Here is a 22,961-nt window from a genome sequence, read left to right as displayed (position 1 = left end):
TGAGGGGCCAGCAGAACAAAGTCAGAGGCGTTTGGAGAAATACATATATTTATAGTGACTTGAAATAATGCACTCAAAGGGTACACAAAGGAAAGTAGGCTGTTGTAAATGGCATTTGGGCTAAAGAGGAAATCTGAGTTGGGTCACACCCCCCTTTATAAATATATAACCATGAGTATACCAAATGTAAAAAGTACGGATAATAGCTAAAGCACCATGGTGGATTCATGTTGATGTATGGCAAAATCAATACAATATTGTAAAGTAATTAGCCTCCAATTAAAATAAATAAATTTATATTAAAAAAAATAGCTAAAGCAAAACTCAAAGGAACCCTTAATTCACTTAAAAAAAAAAAAAAGAAAAATCAATGAGCAAAGCATTCCTCTAAAGGTATTTAAAAAAAACCCAACAAACAGAATATAAAGTAAACCTAAGAATAAAGGAATCAATAATGATAAAAGTAGAAACAAATTGTATAGAAAACACGCAAATATGGCTGTACCTATGGCTGATTCTTATTGATCTATGACAGAAAACCACAAAATTCTGTAAAGCAATTATCCTTCAATTAAAAATTAAAAAAAAAACAAAACCAATAGCAAACTTGAGGGATTTCCCTGGTGGTCCAGTGGCTAAGACTCCATGCTCCCAATGCAGAGGGCCCAGGTTTGATCTCTGTTTAGGGAACTAGATTCCACATGCCACAACTGAAAATTGAAAATCCCACAACTGGGACTCCTCTGGTGGTCCAGTGGTTAAGAGTCCACCTGCCAATGCAGGAGACATGGGTTCAATCCCTGGTCCGGGAGGATCCCTCATGTTGTGGGGCCGCTGAGCCTGTGAGCAGCAACTACTGAGCCTGTGCCCTAGAGTCCATGAGCAGCAGCTACTGAGCCCACGTGCTGCAACTACTGAAGCCTGAGCATTCTAGAGCCTGTGCTCTGCAACAAGAGAAGCCACTGCAACGAGAAGCCCGTAGCACTGCAACGAGAGAGTGGCCCCTGCTTGCCACAACTAGAGAAAACGCTCTCCCAGCAGTGAAGGCCCCATGGACTGTAGCCCACCAGGCTCCTCCGTCCAGGGATTCTCCAGGCAAGAATACTGGAGTGGTTTGCCATTCCCTTCTCCAGGAGATCTTCTTGACCCAGGGATTGAGCCTGGGTCTCCTGCTTTGCAGGAAGATTCTTTACCATCTGAGCCACCAGGGAAGCCCACTGAAGACCCAGCACAGTCAAAAATACACAAATTAAAAAATTTTTTAAGAAAATCCCACAACTAAGACCTGGTACAGCCAAATGAATAAATAAATATTTTAAAATTATACCTATAAAAACAAAACAGTAAACTTGATTAAAAAGGTGAATTTCATTGCATGTATTTTATATCAACATTAAAAAAAGAAGAGTAACAGATGAAGTAGAAGAGTCAGGGGTCCCAATTACAGATGGAAAGAGACAGGAGCCCCTGGAGAGAGCTGCCTCATCCTCAAGCCTCCCTGGGCAGTGGTCTCTCCCTTGTAGGAACCATGACCCTGGAAGTCCTTGTTCCAGCTCCCTCGTGGCACTTGGAACAGGAAGAGGGAGCTGGTGGACACTTGCTACCTACCTGATCTCAGATAAGTGATTCATTCAAAATTTCAGTTTCTGTGCCTATAAAAAGTCCTGAGCCTTGGCCCTGGTCAGGTGGGTGGCCTGCTCCTGGGCAGTGCTCTGGTCATGTGTGCTGTTAGGGGTGGAGGCAAACACCCTCACCCCTTGCCACCCACAGCTGGTTCCCCTTCATTCTTACTCAAAGAGCCTCCATTTGTGGCAACACACCCAGTACTGGGGGTTGGACCTGCCTGGCCTCACCCTCTTCCTCTTCTGGAGACAACAGGAGGGAGGCAGCTAGGGAACATGTGGCAGGGAAGCCCCACATCTCTTGCATTTGGAGCATCACTGGATCTGTTGGTACCCCCCATACAGCCATGAGGGGGAGGACAAGACAACCTGCGGGGTTGACCCAGAGTCTGACATCAGGGTGTCATCGTACGGGGGTGGGAGCCACCTCTGGACTATTTTTTATGTGAGATAATGAGCCTATCAATGAATTCAGTGTTAGCTGGGTGTGTGGTACAGCCTAATGGACCATAATTGCCACATGAGGACTAACAAGTTATTCTGCTTTTCTTCATGTGAGCAAGCCCAAAGAGGGGGAAGCAAGGGACAGTGGGGCACATGCTGGTAATCACCATCAACAGAGTGGCTCAGGAAAGACCACAGGAGGTGAGGCGGGAACTGGACTTCACTCCGTTCAAGGTTATGGAAACCCAGCTGGAAAATGTGCAACAACTGGCTGTCCAGGGGAGAAGACCCGAGTGAAGGAAGTGAGCATAGATGGGCTCCAGCCACCACACCCAGCCTCCCTAGCACCTGGTCCCCTGACATAGCTAGGCCACCTCGCAGAGGCTGTGGTTCTGGCAGGGACTGTGTGACCACAGCATGAGGGGCTCTGCCACACGTTCTCCTATCACTCGGGCCCTACCGCCTGCAGATGGAGTCGGGGCTCTGTCCCACCCTCTGACTTTCGCCAGGTCTAACGATGCCACTGGTCAAGCTAGGTCTGCTGCTGCTCCCCACATGGATTCCCTGCATGGTTGAACTATACTCATGAGCTTTGTAGTCACTTTGAAAACATCTTAGAGAACTAATTTACAATGGCAAGAGCCTACATTCCTTGTTTTAAATGAAAGGCAAATGATGCCCATCCAAAAACTCCATCCAATTACCCAGATATCACTAAAACTCTCTTCATATATAACAACCCACCAGTGACTTTTGCATAATATGAAACATTCAAGACACCAATTACCTAATTATTTAACTCTTAAATAGCTCAGTGGTGGCTGTAATTGTATGGAGTACACAGCAATTCTGTTCATGTCACAGCCTATCACGCTGTAGATGTTGGAGGCTGCCATGATCCCCTTGCACAGGTGCTGTGCCTGCCCCCACCTGCTCCAGCTGGCTGCCAATAGCTCACAGCTGGGCCCTTCTCCTAAGACTCGCCTTCAATCTAATAAGTCATCCTGCCCAGAAATACCTGGGAGGTTATGTGCCTTCAGGGTTGGCGGAGAAAATACAGTATGTCGTGCAATATTTGGGACACATATTAAAATTTTATTTGCTGTTTATCTGAAATTCAAATATAACTGGGCATTTTTTTTTATTTGCTAAATTTTTATTTGCTGAATCTGCCAGGCCCTACCCTCCTACCAGGGCCCCAAACCAATGACTGCCCAGTATAGAAGGGCAAAGGCTACCTGGCCTCAGGAGAGATGACTCACACACGAGGCCATTCATGCCCCAGAGCTCCCCATGGGATTAGACTGTGGCTTGACTTCTGCTAAATGTGAATCTGCCTCCATCCTTGTCTTACCACGTCCCACATACACCCGGCCTCACCCTGTGAATTCTCCTGCTCTTCGTCACAGTATGGTTCCAAGAGACCTAAACCACCTGGTCTACACAGACCAGAACATTATATCAGCTCACCACATTGACGACATCATGCTAGTTGGACACAAGAGGCGAGTATCATGGATGCCTCATGGTGAGGCACATTTCGAAAAGCCTCAGGGGCTGCCACCTCCGTGAAATTTGCAGGGGCCCAGTGGTCTGGGACATGCCAGGGACAATTGCTTTAAAGTGAGTAACAAACAATCGTGCCTTGTTTCTCTTATCGCTAAGAAAGGTGTGTAGTGCTTAATAAGCCTCTTCAGATTTTGGAAACAGCATATTCTGCACTTGGTGATACTGTTCCAACCTATTCGTTGGATGAAACCGAAGTGGAGCCAGAGAAAGACAGTGCTCTGCAGCCAGTCGGCCACAGTCAGCCCTGACTCTTAGGCCATGTGACCTGGCAGCTGTGATACTTGAGGTGTTACACTGTGTGGAGTATAATAAATCCCCAAAGGAGTGTCACAGACTGGACCCCAAGCTCTGGACCAAGGGCCCACCACCTGCAGCAAAGAACCAAATACCACTTGAAAGGCAGCTCCTGGTCTGTCCCTGGGCCCCGATAGACAGAACATCTAATCATGGGACACTGAGTGACTGATCATGTGGCCAGAACTGCCCATCCTGAGCTGGGTGATGTCAGAGCTGCTAAGTCATCAGATCGGGCAGACACCACAGCCATCCATCATAAGACCGAAGGAGGGCATCTGCAATCAGGCTCAAGCAGGGGCAGGAGGCTCAGACCCACCTCCTGTCACTACCACTCCTCATGAATGCCCCTGTGCCCCCCTCAGCTCACACAGATGGCCTTCCCTCTGTCTGGCTGCCGGAGGGGTCAAAACCCACCCACTTGGCCCACAGATAGGTCAGCTTGGCCCGTTGGTGCAAGCTGGAAACGGGCATTTGCCAGGCAGCAGTCCCACTCAAGGGTGGCCGTGGAAGACAGAAATGGGGAGAAAGGCTCTCAAGAGTCAGACTTTGGGGCAGGCACCCAGTGACTCCCCTTGTGAAGAGAGAGAAATGGCATAGACCATGGAAAAGGTACCCATAGACCATGGACAAGAGGGAAGAGCTTAGCTGGAAGGAGCAAGATTAGAGGACTGGGAACAGGAATGGGGCGGGGAGGAGGAGTGTAGAGAAATCAAGCTGCCCGAGAACAAGTCGGCAGAGTTCCAGCCTATGAGAAACCACCTGCTAGAGAAAAGGCACTGAACAAGCACGCGGTGGGCTGGCTGGTAGCTTCACGTTGGTAGCTTCTCAGCGTTAACACGATGCCCTCACAAACCATTAACCATGGCGGCGGGTGTGGAAGCTGTAGACACCAAATACCCCAAAGCGTAGGCTCCGTCTTGCCAGGGCCAGCCTAGCTTTTGCCGTTGTCAAATGTATGACCTGCCAGTGTCAGAGACCAACCTTAAACCTCTGGGGGTGATACTGTTCCTCCAGGGTACCAACCAGCCACAACCTGGTTCAAGTTGATCACACAGAACCGCTCCACTCTAGAAGGGGCAGCCATTCATCTGCTCTTCCAGGCACACGTCTGCCTTTCCCACCTTCAGTGTCTCAGCCAGTGCCACCAACCAAGGAACCTCGAATCTACTGATCCCAGATCCCCCACAACACGACCGCAGAGGAAGGACCTGCTTCTTGGCAAAGGAGGCTTGGCAGTGAGCACACGATCAGGACACACGAGTCCTCCCACCTAGCAGCTGCCCCCCTGATAGAGCAGTCAAACAACCTCCTGAAGGCACAGCTGAGCTGTCAGCTTGAAGATGCTCGCCACCCCCCGTGGAAGGGACTGGTGTCCTCCAGGGTGCGAGTCCACTCTAAAAGCTACTGGCTGATGCTGTGTCCCTAAAAGGGAAGATACATGGTCTGGGAACCAGGGGCTCTTCATCATTCCTCATGACTGATGTGAGGGGATTCATTCTTTCTGTACCTGCAACCTTAGGTTTTGTGGGCCCAGGGGTCCTTTTTCTCAGAGGAGGGATGCTTGCACAAGAGATACAGGAAGAGCCCCACAGAATTTAAGGTTATGACTGCAACCTTGTCAGCCCTGCTCCTGGGGCCAGTAGCCAGGCAGGACACCTACAAGAGCCAAGTCCCAGGAGCTGGGCTGGGTACAGGTCTAGGGCAGCCAGAGTGTGGCTGCAGATTTCAGGCTGCAAGGTTACAATTTGGGATGTCTTCTGAGGGTCTGGCTCTGCGCTGATATGGGAGGCTCTGTGCAGGGCAAGTCCACCCGGAATTGCACTGATATGGCTCACTCTGGATGCAGTAGGGAAAGTGAACTGACTCGCAAGGCGAGAACCTGGAGTGGGACAGCCAGCAGAGGCAGGTGGAGGGGGGAGGACAGGAGAGCAGAAAGGCTGCTGGGGGCCAGTTGGCCACAGGAGAACACACGCAATGATGTACTTTGCAAGACAGACAGGTGGTCTTGGGCCAAAGCCAAGAGAACGCCGGTGAGGGGCTTGATAAGGGGAGCTGGGCGGCCTGGAGACCACACTGCAGTAAGGACAGGCATGGACGAGGGCCCGAGGGCACGCCCAGAACAGGACCCTTGTCCTGCGTGCCCGCACCAGCTCTCTGACTCCAGAAGGCAGCTGACTCTAGTGCCTTAGGGAGCCAGCACCTTGGGAAATACAGTGGGTGCGCTGCCCGAGCAGAGCCCTGAGTCCTTCCTGGGAATCATGTGTAGCAGAACTCAAGGAGAAGAGTTCTTCTTTCGCTCTGAATGCAACACTGTAAGGCTGTGAGCCTGGAGTTTCTGTGGCTGCATCCCCGCCCAGTGGAAAATGCACATCGTCCGGAGGGGAAAGTGACACCAGCCCCAGACAGAAGTGGACAGAGGACCCTCGGCCACGGTTGGACCTCAGATCCTGCTCCTCTCCCCTCCGCTCCCCTCAGCACATGGAACTTGGTCCCGTCAGCCAGTCCATCCCTTCTTTGCTTCCCCTGCTTCCATTGAATTTGCATTGCTTATGGCCAGAGAGCCTGACGAACCCCTGGACAATCACCTATCAGAGTAGCTGTGAATTGCACTGTTCAGGGTGGTAGTCACTGACTACATGTGGCTTTTTGTCACTTGACACATGGCAAGTCCAAATTGGGAGAAGCTGTACGTGGAAAATACACATGGCTTTGAAAGGCAATACAAACCACAGCGTGTAAAATATTTCATTAACAATTTTTATGTGGCTTGCCTGTTTCACTGATAATGTTCTGGATTTTTGTTTGGTTCTTTTTTGTTTTGTTTTGTTTTTTGACCATGCTGCACAGCATGGATGCTGCATGACCTTAGTTCCCTGACTACGGATCGAACCTGAGCCCTCAATACTGTAGTGGAGTCCTAACCACTGGACCGCCAGGGAAGTCCCAATAATATTCTGTTTCTGTGTGTTAGTCTGTCAGTTGTGTCTGACTCTTTGCAAACCCATGGACTGTAGCCCACCAAGCTCCTCTGTCCATGGAATTCTCCAGGCAAGAATACTGCGGTGGGTAGCCATTTCCTTCTCCAGGGGATCTTCCCAACCCAGGGATCAAACCCAGGTATCCTGCATTGCAGGCAGATTCTTTACCATCTGAACCACCAGGGAAGCCCTTAATATTCTGTTTATAGTGGGTTAAATAAAGCTTTATGATAATTAATCTACCTATTTCTTTTTACTTTTGTAACATGGCTACTAGAAAACACTGCATTTCCCCTGGACAGTGATGTGTGGAGTTGCGCCTGCATTAGAGAGAAGGCTGACACCTTGAGAGCCACCTTCAGACACAAGCAGAACACATGGCTGTGCACAAGGAGAAAAGCAGTCAGCTCCTGGGTTGCTGTCCTTTCATCCTCACAGACAGGAAGTGTCAAGTCCAAGTACCTCTCCCCTAGGAAAAGGATTCTCTCCAGCACTAGGATTCTTTCCTGTCACCCAACATGTCCCCTCCTGGATGTCCTTCCTGCCTCCAAGCCCTCACAGACACATCCTGTCTGGGCTGGCTTCCTCCACAGGTCCCTATGCAGTATCCCTTCTTGCCAGCCTTCCTGGCCAACCCACCTGGAAAGGAATGGAAAGGAAGGCCAGGACTTATACCTCATCCCAAACTCTCTAAGATGCCCACAAGCCACACTTCCTGGTCCTCAGTCCCTTCCTTCCACTGTTAGTACACCCCTAGCCCCTCCCCTAGCCTGGCCCCTCCTGCCCTCCAGTGGGCCATGCGGACACTGGTACCAATTCTCAAATGCAAGGAAAATGCAAGCTGTGACCTTGCATGGGTATGGGTTTGGGAAGCCTCCTCCTTTGCCCTCCTCAGGGTTGCCCATGAGGGGAAATAGCTCTGTGTGGTCTATTTTATTTTGACTAAAAGTGTCAGAATTTGATTAAAAGTGTGTGTGTGTGTGTGTTGTGTGTGTGTGTGTTGGGATGGGGGAGGTGATGTACAGCTGAAAAGAAAAAGTCCTCGAAGCCAGTGAGCCAAAGTATAAGACAGGCAGGCAGGGCTGTGCACATCACTGAGGTGGGGGTGGGGCAGCGTGGGAGGCAGAGCCACAGCCCCCAAGACATTCTAGTCCTTGGAATCTGTGAAACGTGATCTTACATGGCAAAAGGGAGGTGGCAGGTGTTTAAGAACCCTGAGATGGGGAAATGGTCCTGGATTATTTCATGGGCCCAATAACATCATAAGCATCCTTGTAAGTGGTAGGCAGGAATGTCAGAGAAGATGTAACGACAGATTAAGAGGCTGGAGGGAGCAGCTGCCAGCTTTGAAGATGGAAGAAGGGGCCATGAGCCAAGGAATGCACATGGACTCAGAAGCCAGAAAGGCCAAGAACATGGACTCTCCTCTAGAACCCGCAGAGGAACTGGCTCTGCTGACACATTGTTTTCAGTCCAGAAGACCCATTTCAGACTCTGACCTCCAGAATCATCAGTTGATAAATTTGCTTTGTTTTAAGCCACTACTTGTGATCATTTCTTACAGAAGCTATAAGAAACCCATGCAGAGAGGGACCAGCATTTATATTTTTATCTCAACTATGTGAATATGTGTTCAGTCGTGTACGACTTTTTGCAACCCCATGGACTGTAGCCTATCAGGCTCCTCTGTCCATGGGATTCTCCAGGCAAGAATAGTAGAGTGGGTTGCCATTTTCCACCGCAGGGGTTCTTCCTGACCCAGTGACTGAACCCACATCTCTTACGTCTCCTGCACTGGCAGACGGATTCTTTACCACTGCACCACCTAGGAATCCTTTTTAGCAACTACTAAATGCATAAAAGTGTCCTCATTAATAAATATAAATCTGAGCAATTGTGCTTCCCAGACATGCTATGAGGGATGAGCAGTATTGTGGGGTGGGAAGGGATCACCCTACTACATATGTCCCCGGCTGGTGCCCACCTTTATGAGGACTGCCAAGCCTCAGAGTCCCCCGGAGGAGGACTGTACACAGCAGCAGGCGGTCACTGGCCCAGAGCATGGCAGAGAACCTGTGAGGCCTGGCATCCAGACTGAATGGGTCCAGGCTTTCTTGGAAGTCCAGAGGTCTGGCTATATCTCGGCTCTGTAGGTTCCCACCTGTGTGACCTTGGGCACGACCTCTGAGGGGGCCCGATTCATCACAGGCAAATACAGGTATAGAGGTGCACCCCATCTCATGGAGCAGTTTGAGCATAAACTGGCTGGACTACAAAGGAGCAGACCCGGCCACCAGCACCTGCTAGACCAAGGCACCACGTGTGGGCATGTGGACCCTGCTGGACCCAGGCGTCTCAGAGAGAGGGTGCCGGCCACTCTCTCATGTTCCCCCGACACATCCTTCCTTGCCTGAGGTCTCGTGGTGACTTACGAGCATTTGCTTGTACTATGGGATGAGAGGTAGGCCTGTGACAGACCTGGTCAAGCAGGTTGCAGGCAGGTGCCCTCTCTTAGGTGCAGAGGCAGTGAATGTACAGAGGGAGCTGGATGACACAGGGGGAGGGGCTGGCACCCCGCTCTGCAATGCTGCTCCTGTTCCATAAGCTCCTCCTGGGCAGACTCGGGCTCAGTCATTGGAAAACCCGAGTCCTGCTTGATGGTATTTTTTTCACACTACTATTATAATTTCCAAGTGATTTGCTTCTGTCAGTGATGATGTGATTGTGTGTGTGTGTGTATGTGAATAGGGAAACATCCACTATTTCTTTGTAATGGACTGAAATCACCGCACAGTAGTGGGCCCCTTGTGGGCTATTTTAAAAGACATCTATCACCATTCTCACTGACTTTTGCTTTACAAATGTATGCATTGGCTTTTTTCATAGTATGTTCAAGGGACAGCCTGCCTGCAGGTGAGCCTGAGGGGGTTACCCGGGCCAGGGCCAGGGGAAGAAAGCAGGTGCTTTTCCCCAGCACACCAGCCTTGATGTTTTTCCTTGTGTGCATGGACCACAGCCTCATCAGCTGACACAATGCTGCCCTGGAACCTCTGGAGGAAGGGGGACCTTGGCCAGATCCAGGAGCCATGCGGGTCATATACACACATATTTGATGTATATGACATGGGTTTCATGTGAGCCTGTGGATGGGAAAATGATGTCCCAGGACATAGAGTGAGGATACTGTATCTTCTGGAAGAGGGTGTGTCAGGGTGTGGCATCACCTTCCTCCTGCCTGTCTACTTGTGGGACTTCTCTGCCTTCTACTCACAGTGGGAAGCTGTTCTGGAAAGGTCAGCGCTTGGTTACCTAGCATGAGGGGCTCCTCTACTCATCCCTTTGAGAGGAACACACTTAGGGGCTCACACCCCCACAGCAGCCCTGGCAGGCCATAGTACCAGAGGAGAAACTGAGGTCTGGAGGGATTTCAAAGTCACCAAGTCCACCTTGCTAGGGAAGGGAAGAGCAGGTTTGAACCCACAGCCCTACCAGGCACAGGCTGGGAGCAGAGTCCTTGGAGCAGTCCTTGGAGGTGGAGCCAGCCTCCTTCCCTGCTGGGTGCCCAGACTGGTTCTTCTCTTCTGGAAGTGCTAACCAAAGGAGTTCTTTATTTCCTCCCACCCCTCCCCTCCCCTGGGGATGAAGGATGGATCTGCTGGGTCTTCATGGGCAGGAAGCACATCCACCCAGGCCTGTCCCCACTCTCCTGTGGAGGGTCAGCAGAGCTCCCCTCTGGGCAGGATGGCCAGCAGAGTGGGCCTCCACAGGCCCTGCATGAAGGACCGGGGCCCGTGGGGAGCTAGCTCACCACTCCCCAGCATCTATGTGGTTTGCCCAGGGCTTAGGGGTCTGCCAAGCTGTGCTAGGCATGGTCAACTGGATGATCAGCAGGCGTCTACAGGCATTCATCGGACATAAGGCTGTGGTCCTGACTGCACATCCCCAGGCAGGCTGTGCTAGGCCCCTTGGAGGGGTGGGAGCCAAGGAGGCAATGTAGTCAGTGTCCATGCTGGAGCAGTGAGCAGCGCCTTCCTTCATAGAGTAGGGTGGGTGTGGGGATGCTTCCTCCACCCAGAGCCCTAGGGCTCTCAGACAGCATAACTTCAAAAGCTCCTGGTTCCCGGAGTCTCCATCAGATCGCCCTCTGGCCAAACCTCACAGAAGTCTCCACACCCAGCCCATGTGGCACACGCTGCTATTAATCCATTTTAAGGACCAGGCAGGTGAGGCCCAGAGCCACTCAGATCTCACCAGGCCTCGAGGAAGCTGACTCCAGAGCCCGGGCAGGCTCTGCCCTCACCAGCAGCTGCCTTTGGGCTCATGAAGTCACTGCCTAAGAACAAATTCACTCGCTGAACCCAGGTCTCCATCACTCACCCCTGTGACTTCAGCAACTCACAGGGCTTCTCTGCCTGCAGAGCCTTCTTTCTGTGACACTAGGGGCAGGACAGCCTCTGAGCACCATCCCCCAGAACAGCCAGTGGTTGAGCATTGGGCAGACCTGGCCGGTGGGGACCTGGGACCAAGGACCTGTCTCTGGGGCCCTTCCCCTCTGTGAGACTGTGGCTTGGGCCCAGCACTGGGTGGTGGTGGTAGGGAGGTGGTACTTGGAGCACTCCTCCCCTGCCCCTGCCCCGACCTGGGCAGGTATTAGCCAAGGAAGCAGAGCAGAGGTGGACTAAGATGCATGAGGAGCATGGGAAGGGATTGGGGATCAAGAGTAAGACAGGACGACTGCAGGGGGGCCTGAGGAATTGGGGTCCAGGGGATGCTAGCCGCCCACCTTGAAAGGTGGGCTCTCTGGTATGGCCAGCCCCCACACCTGGCCCCTCGTCCCCCTTACCCCGCAGGATCGCTCTTGGTCCAGGAACACCCTCCAACCTTCGTGGCCTCTGGAGCCCCGCTCCTTCCACTGCCCCTTCCCAGTTACCTCCCTGCAGCCTAGCTTATGGCTGGTGCAGTTCCTGCTGAATCCAGCTGCTGGTGGGACCCCCAGCATCCAGCTCAAGGAGCCTGTGGGAAGATTCAGAGCTGGAGCACCCTGGCCCACCCCAGCCCTCAGGAGGACAGCCAGGACCTCTGGCATCGATGGCTGGAGGAGGATGAGCCAGACTGGCCTTTTCAGGGGTCAGGGAGAGGCCTGGACCAGAAGCTCAACTCTCTTGGAAAGGAGAGTCCAAGACCAAAGAGAGGAAATGTGAACACTTGTCCAAAAAGCAAAAGAAGACACCCCCCTCCCCCCAAAAAAGCCATCATCTGAGTCAGGGGGAAGTGGTCCATTTTCTGGGGTAGAAGGTACATCTCTTTCCAGATCAAAACCCCGCTTTTTATGAAACATGCCAGATGGGTTTAAACCTCACTAAGAAAAGGGGAGGCTAGAGCTAGTGCTGTAGCTATATTTGAAGCGTGAGTGGCTTCAGTGAGGGATTCCTTGAGCAGAAGTAAACAAACAGAAATGGATCCTCACCAGGCACGTGTACTTACTGGAACTTAGTCCCATAAAACAAGCTTCTGCAAATAGCTCGATGGCCTGTACACAAACTGGTCGCCAGGAAACGGCTGCTCTTTCAGAAATAAAGGGATAGAATACATGGCCCAAGAGAAGAGGTGGCAGCGGTCAGAGCACCAGGGGCCTTGGCTGACGCCAAGCAGCTTCCCCAGAGGCCCTCAGAGGCTGAGGAGGGAAGGGGCCTGGGACAGGAGGGTGTGGGCCCGGGGACACCCCGGCCTGAGTACAGCAGGGGTGTAGAGGAGGGGCCAAGGGGATTCCAGTCTGGGAGGGACCTGGCAGAGGCAGACCCAGACCTGAGGGGGTGGTGTGGAAGGGAGGGGGTTTGGGGAGGAAAAGGGGGCCTCTTTTCACTGTGTGTCCAGCCAGAGAAAGAGAGACAAAGAGACAGAGAGAGACACACAGAGATGAAGAGACAGAAAGACAGGAGAAGGAGAGAGACAGAAAAACAGAGAGAAAGAGAGACAGAGGAAGAGACAGACAGACAGACACATACACACACAGAACTGTATTGTCCTTAGGATCAGTATCTACCTGAGAAGGGAAGGGAGATGAAGGTGGAGGGGAGGGCCCAGGCTTGCCCCTCTGACATAAGATTGGGGGAGCATTCCAGAACCTTCCCTGGAGGGCCTCCCTTCACCACAAGTCTCATCTCTCTTGCTGCAGGGTGGTTTCAGGGCAGCTCTGCAGAAACCGAGGGAGGAGGCCGAGAGCACTCTGTGCCTCTCTCTCTCTTCCTCTCTCTTCCCCTCTCTCTCTCAGCCCGTCTGCCCTCCGGTCCTGCTCTTGCAGAAGCAGGCATGGGCCTCGCCGGGTCCATACTGCCTCTCACTGCTGGGTCCCCTTGGCCTGCTCCCGACCCCAGAAACCCCAGACGACAACGCCTCTCTGGAGCAGGGAGATGTTCGGAATTCTAATTCTGTTTCGGAGGCACCTGGACCCTGGGGCCTGGGATGCAGGCGGCTTGCTCAGCTCTCCTGGAGCAGTCTCTGCTTCATAGTCTGCCAGCCCAGCCCGGCTGCGGGACCGCAGGGACAGCGTGTCACATGCTCAGAGCCAGCAGCTCCTGCTTGAGAGGGGCCCAGGGCAGGCAGGCATGGCCCCAGCCCCCACTGCTGAATCCACAGTTTACTGGGTCACAAGAACCCTGTCGCCCCATGCTCAGGGTCTTATCACCACTCTGTTCAGTGGAGCCATCTGCTCCTCCCCACGCTGGCCCCTCTGCAACACATCTGCTTGGGGGCCACCTGGACCTTTGTGTCCTCCTGAGCATTTGGCAGTAGTAGGGCCTCCAGCCAGCTCAGGGGGCAGGGGCCCAGATAGGCTGGGACAAGTCCTGCGGGGAAACTGGGAGAGCGTGCCTGCCGAGTGATGCACCCTCACTCCATCTCTGAGCCTTCTGCTTCAGCAGCAAAGTGCCCAGGGCAGCTGTGGAGGCTGAATGAAGAAAGGTCCACCCCCTCCCTGGCTCTACACCCATCCCCAGGGCTATAGCCTGAATCGTGTTCCCTCAAACCCATATGCCAAAGCCCTAACCCCCAGTGTATAGTATCAGGGTGTGGGCCCTTTGGGAAATGATCAGAATTAGGTGAGGTCATGAGTGGAGCCCCCACAAGAGGAAGAAACCAGCATGCTCTCTCTTACCTCTGCATCCCCCTTCCACTGTGTGAAGACCCAACAATAAAGAAGCTGTCTGCAAGCCAAGAAGTGAGCCTGCCCCAGAAGCTGACCATGCTGGCACCCTGATCTCAGACTTCCGTCTTCAGAACTGTGAGGAAGCAATGTCTGTTGGTTAAGTCACCTGGTCCACGGTATTTTGTTTTGGCCCCTGGGCAGACTAAAACACATGGAGGGTCACCTCCCCAGTTTTTCTCCTGAAAAGTGCTCCCCAAATCCACTACACACAGCCAACTATACGGGCTATGGAGCCCCCATCCCTCCTACCCATCAGCAGAGGGGCACAGATGAGAGAGGGTAAAGAATAGACCAGAAACTTCCAAGAGGGCTCCAAGAACCCAATCTGAGGCCACTCAGAAGTGGTGGCCATCAAGAGATAGAACTCTATAGCAACCTAAATGTCCACTGACAGATGACCAGGTAAAGAAGATGTGGCTGGCGTGTGTGTGCTCACTCGCTCAGTCGTGTCCGACTCTTTGCAACCCCTCGGACTGTAGCCCGCCAGGCTCCTCTGTCCACGGGCTTATCCTGGCAAGAATACTGGAGTGGGTTGCCATTTCCTCCTCCAGGGGATCTTCCTGACCCAGGGGTCAAATCCGAGTCTCTTGCGGCTTCTGGGTTTGCAGGCAGATTCTTTATCACTGGGCCACCTGGGAAGCCCTAAAGAAGATGTGGTACATATACAATGGAATACTACTCAGCCATAAAAAAGATTAAAAATAATGCCACTTTGTAGCAACAAGGATAGACCTAGAGATTATCACACTAAGTGAAGTAAATCAATCAAAGACAAATATCACGTATGATATCACTTACATGTGGAATCTAAAAAAATAATACACATGAACTAACTTACAAAACAAAAATAGACTCACTGGCATAGAAAACAAACATATGGTTACCAAAGAGGAAAAGAGAGGGAGGGAGGGAGGGGTAAATCAGGAAATGGGGATTAACAGATACACACTACTATATAAAAAATAAAAACAAGGATCTACTGTATAGCATCAGAAACTATATTTAATATCTTATAATAACCTATAATGGAAAAGAACATGAAAAAGGATATATATATTCAGTCCAAGGAATTCTCCAGGCCAGAATACTGGAATGGGTAGCCTTTCCCTTCTCCAGGGGATCCTCCCAACCCAGAGATTGAACCCAGGTCTCCCACTTCGCAGGTGGATTCTTTACCAGCTGAGTCACAAGGGAAGCCTATATATATATATATCTGAATCACTTTGCTGTATACCTGAACTAATACAAATAAAAAAATTCTTTAAAAAAAAGAAAAAGATATTTTTAACCTATCTATAGATGATGAAATTATAGAGAAAAAGATAGAGCTCCATGCCAAGGGAATGACTCAGGGTGTTGAGGTTCCAAGGCCACAGGCTGGAGACGAGGGCAAGCGGCATCATAGGAGCAGGCCTGCTCCCAAGGAGCTCTAGAAGAACTATGTATGAAGCTGCCATGCCCCCGGGGAAGCCACTGAAAATGGTACTGAGGCCACACACTCCTGCGAATTATAGAGGAAGATCCCAGGTGATCTGAGATGTCAGCATAGGCAAGAGGCACCAGGGAACAGAAAGAGCAAAACCAGCCACACTTGAGGTCCCTCCAACGCAACCAGAACGCTCTCCTTCTGGGAGCCTGCAGCGGATACAGCCCCAGCCAACCTGCTGGGGACAATTTTGAAATTGCTTACTGCTCCAGGCCAAATGGCTTGTGTTGGGGATAGCATTTCCCGGGGGTGCAGGGCTGGACCTGGGCGGGCCTGGCAGCAAAACATCAAACCCTTAGGATGGCCCTGAAACCAAGCTGAAGCTTCCAGGCTCCCAGACAAGAGGTGGGCCCTCTGGGCAGCCGGGACAGACTGGAGGGGTGTGCACATGGCCAACAGCCCCCGCCTCCCTTGTCTGGCCCTGGCAGCCTGCTGACTGGCGCTGTAAGGGCAGCCAGCACAGGCCTGAGACCAGTGAACAAATCAGCAGTACTTGGGCCCTCTTTCTTTGGAAATTTGGCATTTTGCTCATCAGAATTTTTTGCATTGATTTTTGATTCTTTAGAATTTGCATTAAAATATTTATCTTGATGATTGATGTTTCTGGTGCCCCCTTAAAGCATGGGCCAGAGGAGGGGCCTCCTTCTCCTCTTGGCCCTGACAAGGCTGTCAGTGACCCACATCCCCCCACTGCTCTGGAGCGAACCAGCACCCCACGAATGTGGGATTTACCATGGGGAGCATTGTGTCCCCAAGACAAACAAGAAAGGAGCATGGGCCAGCCCCTGTCTGATGTGGTGGACTCCCCACAGCAGGCCACAGGCCCCACCTCTCCCTGCCACTGTGCCAACTCTCTGCTTGTGCCGAAGACCCCATCTCCCTTCTCTCCAGCTGGCCCCCATGGCCCCTCCACCTAGGATCTCTCATCCAAACTCCGGCCAGAACCCCGGTGACCAGCAGATGCGGGCTTCCTGCTGCCTGCAGCTTGTGGGCGCCCTGACCTGGGCTGGTTGTTTTTCTCCTAACATCATTAGCTCTGCCAGGAGCAGAACCAGTCCAGTGTTTATGCTGACCTCGTCATTTCACAGAAGAAGGAAAAGAAAAGACATGTGAGGGGGAAACCATGCCAAAGGCACTGGATCCGGGCCCTCTCCCCCATTTCCCCTGCCCCGCCTGGCTGAGGGGAGCAGGCAGGCGCTCCCCTCCACCCTGTCACCAGTTCTGGATCCTTTCCTCACTGCTTGGGCACAGAGCTGGCTCACAGGATGTCTGGATTTTTCTTTGTTTTGGAAAAAGTAACTGCTCTCCACTTCTTACCAGGAGCAACGGTTCTTAGGCTTAAGTGATTCTTGTGGGGAGGTGCGGACATCTGAGAGCTCTCACGATGTCTGTTGAGTCTTGCCTCGTGGCTAGGTAGTTGGTTCTGCCCCTAAGGTCCCACATCCCCCCACCCCCCCCCAGCTGGGGTTTTAAATTCCCCAGACCCTCTACCCAACAGGGGTCACTTCCCAGGCCTCCTGGCAGTCCAGCCCTGTGACAGGTCACAGGGCTGGACTCTAGAGCAGCAGGGAGAGGACTCAGAGTGCCCAACCAAGTCAGTGCCCCACAATTCACTCCCAGCAGATTGTCCCTAAAGCGCCTGCGCATACACTCAGCTACGGAGGCACAAACACTTGGTCAAGTTAAACAAACCACTGAATGCGAGAACATGGAAGAAACTCTTCTAGAAAAATGAACGTGGCAGAGAGCTACCTTTTCCTTCTTGGAGATCTCCATCCTGGCTCTGTCATCCAGCATTTGTACCGCAGCCAGCCCAGAGGAGCTGGGACCCCTCAGCGTTCCTCGACAGGCTTCCAAGGTGAAATATCCCCGGCCTTCTCCTAACCAAGGGTAACGGCTGGCCCAGGTATCTGGTTGAGTATGGTCCACCTTCTGGCTGGTTTCTGGCTTGATGTTCAATCACAGAGTTTCCTCCTTTTCGTTGTTCTCCAGCTTTCTCTCCTGGGTCATAGTCAGGACCTTTCCCCACTGAGGCCTTGTCAGGCTAGGTATGGTCGGGGGAGGACCATTGCTGGGCTCCCAGGGCTGGTCAGCTTTCTCTTCGGGCTGTGCTGAGCTGTGACGGCGTGGTGCTCTCTAAACAGATTCAGCAGAAAAGGTCCTCCTTCCTCCGGTGTCTGGGGGACAGCCTTTGAGTCATGAGGCTGCAGACGACTGTGCGTCTCTCACACACCAACCTGCTTCCCTGAGGCTCAGTCACCGCCCAACACTTCCTGCTCCGACCAGGTGTGGAGTGGGGAATTCTCCTGCCAGGGCTTTCTGTGCTCCTGTGAGGGCCCACGCTGCCATGACAACCAGGAGCAGGCCTCTGTGCTCACGCCCTCTGGCCTCTGCAGGGCTGACCATCCTGTCATTAGAGCTGCCATGCAGAAAACTGGGTCTGATGGCAAAAGGCCTCCATCTTGACATCACCATAGCGACAGCCCGATCGCCTTATCGCTGTAGACTTTGCCACCTGTCCAGTTACCAGGGGAGACTCAGAGGGTCTTCCAAACTCATGTTCTAAGGGGGAGAGTCCCTGGGGTCTGGGAACCAGAGGAGAGGGGATGGGTGGCTTAGCCACTGGCATGGCCACACGTGCTCAGACCACTCTCAAGCTTGGTCACTGCCTTCCCTGCCTACCATCTGGAAATCTGAGCTCCACTAGTATCCAGCAGAGGGAGCAAGGAGGAGTGGCCAGGGAGAACTCTCCAAATGGATCCACTGTAACATTTTTAAGCCACTTATGTACTGATGGTCATCTGGGTAGTTTCAGTTTTTCTCCATTGCAAATCTTGGTCTTTTAACCAGAGTCAACACATGCATGTGATTCTTCTGGATGGTTCCTAGAGGCTGAATTTCTAGGTCAGATGCTGGGCACATTTTAGGATTGCTCGCAGAGGACTACATTACCCCCTCAAATGGCTTCATGGTTCCATGCTGGCCAATCCATGAGTTGATGAATCTTTATAACTTTTACTTATCTGTTGTGTTTCATTATCATTTAAATTGCAAAGTGCTGGACACCTTTTCATATGTTTATATGTTTATTGTATTTCTTTTTCTAAGGATGATTTGTTTTTATTACGTAACTATTTTGTTATTAAATTGTCTTCTACTTTTCAGTTTGTATTAACTATTTTTATATTCCATCCATAATTACTAATAATCCTTTGTTTTGTTAAATATGCTATAATACCTGTGAGTATGGTTTCAGTGTGTTTGCCCTCTGATGCCCTCTTGCAACACCTACCGTCTTACTTGGGTTTCTCTTACCTTGGGCGTGGGGTATCTCTTCACGGCTGCTCCAGCAAAGCGCAGCCATTGCTCCTTACCTTGGACAAGGGGTATCTCCTCATCGCCGCCCTTCCTGACCTTCAATGTGGGATAGCTCCTCTAGGCCCTCCTGCGCCCGCGCAGCCACGGCTCCTTGGACGTGGGGTTGGTCCCCCCGGCCACCGCCCCTGGCCTCGGTCGTGCGGTTGCTCCTCCCCGCCGCTGCCCTTGGCCTCAGGCTTAGGGGCGTGGGGTAGCTCCTCCCACCCGTGGTGTTGGAGAAGACTCTTGAGAGTCCCTTGGACTGCAAGGAGATCCAACCAGTCCATTCTGAAGGAGATCAGTCCTGGGATTTCTTTGGAAGGAATGATGCTAAAGCTGAAACTCCAGTACTTTGGCCACCTCATGCAAAGAGTTGACTCATTGGAAAAGACTCTGATGCTGGGAGGGATTGGGGGCAGGAGGAGAAGGGGACGACAGAGGATGAGATGGCTGGATGGCATCACTGACTCGATGGACGTGAGTCTCAGTGAACTCCGGGAGTTGGTGATGGACAGGGAGGCCTGGCGTGCTGCGATTCATGGGGTAGCAAAGAGTCAGACACGACTGAGCAACTGATCTGATCTGATCTGATAATACCTGTCCCCCATCTATTGTGATCAAGCACATGGCTTGATCACTGATGTCTTTCATCACACAGTATTTCTTTTTTTATGAATCTTATTCCTTGCTTTGTTTTGTGAAGCTCTTGTCTTATTAAGAAAAGCATTTTCCACTCAAATTAGAAAAATGTTGTTCCACATTTCCTTCTAATATTTTCCCGATTTGTTTATGTTCAGCACTTTTTGTCCCTCTAATTAGTGCATAATTTGAGGGTAGGAGTCTAATGAGTTTGAGCAGGCTCCAGGAGTTGGTGATGGACAGGGAAGCCTGGCGTGCTGCAGTCCATGGGGTTGCAAAGAGTCAGACATGACTGAGCGACTGAACTGAACTGAATTGAACTGAGTCTAATACTCGTTGGCTAGCCTTTTCCCACTGACTTGTGTTGTTGACTGCACCACAGTGTGTGCTCCATCGTTGTATCTCTCTGTTGTGAGGGGCAGTTCAGCTCCGGTCACCTTGCAGGTGTGCGCATAGGCTAAGTCTGAAGCACAGCAGCCGAAGCACTTTGCTGTGTTCCAGGAAGTGAAGCTGGACGTGGGAGGAGCTGTGCCAAGGCCACGTCACGAGGCTCTCCTCTCCACCTGCCCAGGAAGCATCCAGTGGGGTTTCCCCTCCTCTCTGATTCTGAGATGTGAGGCTTTCTGCCCCAGCCCCTCAGCATGTAGCTGCCATCTTGACTGGGCTCCCAGCCAGAGGTAACGCCTTGGGGTGACCTGAGGAGCAGGCACCCTGCCTCTTTGGTTGAGTATCATCCTTTCCGGTACATGGGACAAGGATGGAAAGCAGCACCTTTGGGTGCTCTTCTCTTTCTTTCCTTCTTTTTCTTTTTTATGTTGCTGCCCATGTCAGTAACAAATTGTATGAATGTAAAAATGACTCTTAGAACTCTGCCTGTCCTGTCTTAGCCCCAGAGTTGTCTATGAACTAGACGTCTCTCTGTCCATTCCTGTGGATACCACACTCTTTCAGTCAGCATAACTTTTTAGCTTTTTTTTTATATCTTTTGGAACAAACATCTCCCTTTTTTTCCCTACAAAAAATTTTTTTTTACCATAAGCCTCTTATCTTTCATATAAACCTTAAAATCTACTCATCCCATTTCACTAAAATAATGCTGCTGATAATTGCACTGGAGAGGCATTGAATTTGTGGATTAGGAGATTTTAGAGAACTGACATCTTTATAACATCAAGTCTTCTCATTCAGAATTTGGTACATGCCACATTTGCTTAGGTCTTCTTTTATGCCCTTCAGCTTTATTATTTTTCTCTTATAGATAAATAAATTTCTTATTAGATTTATTCCTAAACAAAGGAAATATATTTAATAGGAGAAGGAGAAATTGTCATTATAACTACTATTGATTAAAATGTTTATGATTGACAAAGTACTTTGGTATTCATTATGTCATTTGATCAGATAATCTTGAGGCAGTGGTATTATTTTCACCACTTTTTTCCCCCATTACTTACAGATAAGTTCACTGAGACTGGGGAAGTTCAAGAATTGGGCTGGAAAGAACTGTGATGTTCACCATCCCCCAAGGACAAGAGACAAGGCAATCCTCTTGCAGAGCCCTGCCCTCCCTGGCCACAGTTGATATGTTACCTAATCCAAGGGCAGCCATACACTGCACACTGGTCAGAGCCTTGGGGGTGGCCCCACAGGAGACATTTACCCAACAGGGACTACTTGAAACAACAGGTTGTAATTTGGAGGTCTCAAAAGGGCAAATCTCTGAGCATTCAAGTCTCCAAAGTAAAGTCCTGCATCCTGAAGTATCTGTGGAGCAGGAGGGGAGGGAGCAGCTCCCTTTGCTTCCCCTCTCCCCCACCCAGGTCCGGGTGTTTCAGCCCTTCACTCTGCTAAACCCCCATCACCTATGCCTCTCACCAATTTAAACCTTTCCACCTTGGTTGCTGCTGCTGCTGCTGCTAAGTCAAGTCAGTCATGTCCGACTCTGTGCGACCCCATAGACGGCAGCCCAACAGGCTCCTCTGTCCCTGGGATTCTCCAGGCAAGAATACTGGAGTGGGTTGCCATTTCCTTCTCCAATGCATGAAAGTGAAAGTGAAGTCGCTCAGTTATGTCAGACTCTTAGTGATCCCATGGACTGCAGCCTACCAGGCTCCTCCATCCATGGGGTTCTCCAGGCAAGAGTACTGGAGTGGGGTGCCATTGCCTTCTCCATCCACCTTGGTTAGTATCTCCCATTTTTTGTCCTTCTCCTGCTCTCTTTCTGTCATTTTAGTGGAGTTCATATAAACATACTTATTTCATCTTCTATGTTTAACCAGAAATTTGTACCTACAGTTTGAGGTTCACTGACCTTTTTCATCTGAGCAAATCCCATTGCTTCTCCCAAGCCTTAAACACGTAAGTCTTGGACTGTGCCCTGGTTAGATAGCCTACCCTGTGGTCTGCATTGATTGCCTGAGGCCTGGGTTAGGTGCCCAACTGTAGACCAATCTCTGAGGCAGTAGGGAAGGCCTTGCATTGATTGGCTCAGACTTTCTGGCACCCACGTGCTAGCAGGGACGCAGAGCTTCAGAGGGTGGAAAGGTTGGGGAAAGGGAGGAGACAGAAGGGGATGGAAGAGGCTGTGGAGGGGGCTTGCAGTCCTCTCAGTAGCTTGTGGTTTTAGATTCTTCATAGTGCCTTTTCCTTTGTGATGTCTCCCATTCTGCTTTCTGCTCTCAGAGGTCCTGGGGACCAGGATGGTGCAAGGCCCAGACTCCTCTTTTGTGGTGGCCGGCTCTGTCCCTCTTGTTCCACCTCCATCTGCCTCCCTGCCTTCCTTCCTATTCTGCAGAATTTCTCCCACTTTTTTGTGCAGGTCAGCGCCATAGTGGTTTTACCACTATGCTTCAGGTGCTTCAGGTCAAGTCACTAGTCTAAATGACTGTGTATCCAGCGTGGGCTCTGTATCCATCCTTAGATGCAGAGCAGGGAAGCAGTGCCTGGTGTTGCAAATATAGATCCTGGCAAGGCAATTCTGAGGGGGCCTGTCCCTCTATTCAGGGAACTCCCAGCTGGGTCCTGTCTTCCTTGGCTGTGATCACTTCCTGCCCACTGCCTCCAGGTAAACCTTCTCATAGTGTACCCCGTCCCCTCCTGCTCTGACATCTTCTGTTCCCTTTGGGCTGGTGGCAGTGCTGTGTCTGGGTCTGTCTTCCCTGTGGCCTGGAGAACCTGGTGGAAGCACAGGACAGGTGAGTAAGTGGTCATGGGAGTGAGCAGCATCCCTGGAGACTGAGTCTGCTAGTCGACCCTGGTGGATAGCATCAGGTCCGTGCTCCTTAGACTTGGTAAGCTACTAAGAAAAAATTCTCCTCTGCTTTCTTTGGTTCTCCAGCTGGGCCAAACACTGACAGTAACATGAG

General features: G+C 51.3%; 1 protein-coding gene across 1 annotated transcript in view; it reads right to left on the bottom strand.

Moving 5' to 3' along the window:
• The window catches only part of GCK (glucokinase), a 36,216-nt gene extending 18,420 nt beyond the window's left edge, over nucleotides 1-17,796 (bottom strand). Inside the window, 1 exon segment of the mRNA NM_001102302.1 lies at nucleotides 17,353-17,796. Within this exon segment, the coding sequence (NP_001095772.1) occupies nucleotides 17,353-17,397 (45 nt within the window). The 5' untranslated portion in view covers nucleotides 17,398-17,796.
• Between the last annotated feature and the right edge of the window lie 5,165 nt (nucleotides 17,797-22,961).

This window comes from Bos taurus, chromosome 4 (genome assembly GCF_002263795.3).
Source record: "Bos taurus isolate L1 Dominette 01449 registration number 42190680 breed Hereford chromosome 4, ARS-UCD2.0, whole genome shotgun sequence".
NCBI lineage: Eukaryota > Metazoa > Chordata > Mammalia > Artiodactyla > Bovidae > Bos > Bos taurus.
The sequence above is the reverse complement of the archived record's forward strand: the minus strand, read 5'-3'. Positions and strand labels throughout refer to the sequence as shown.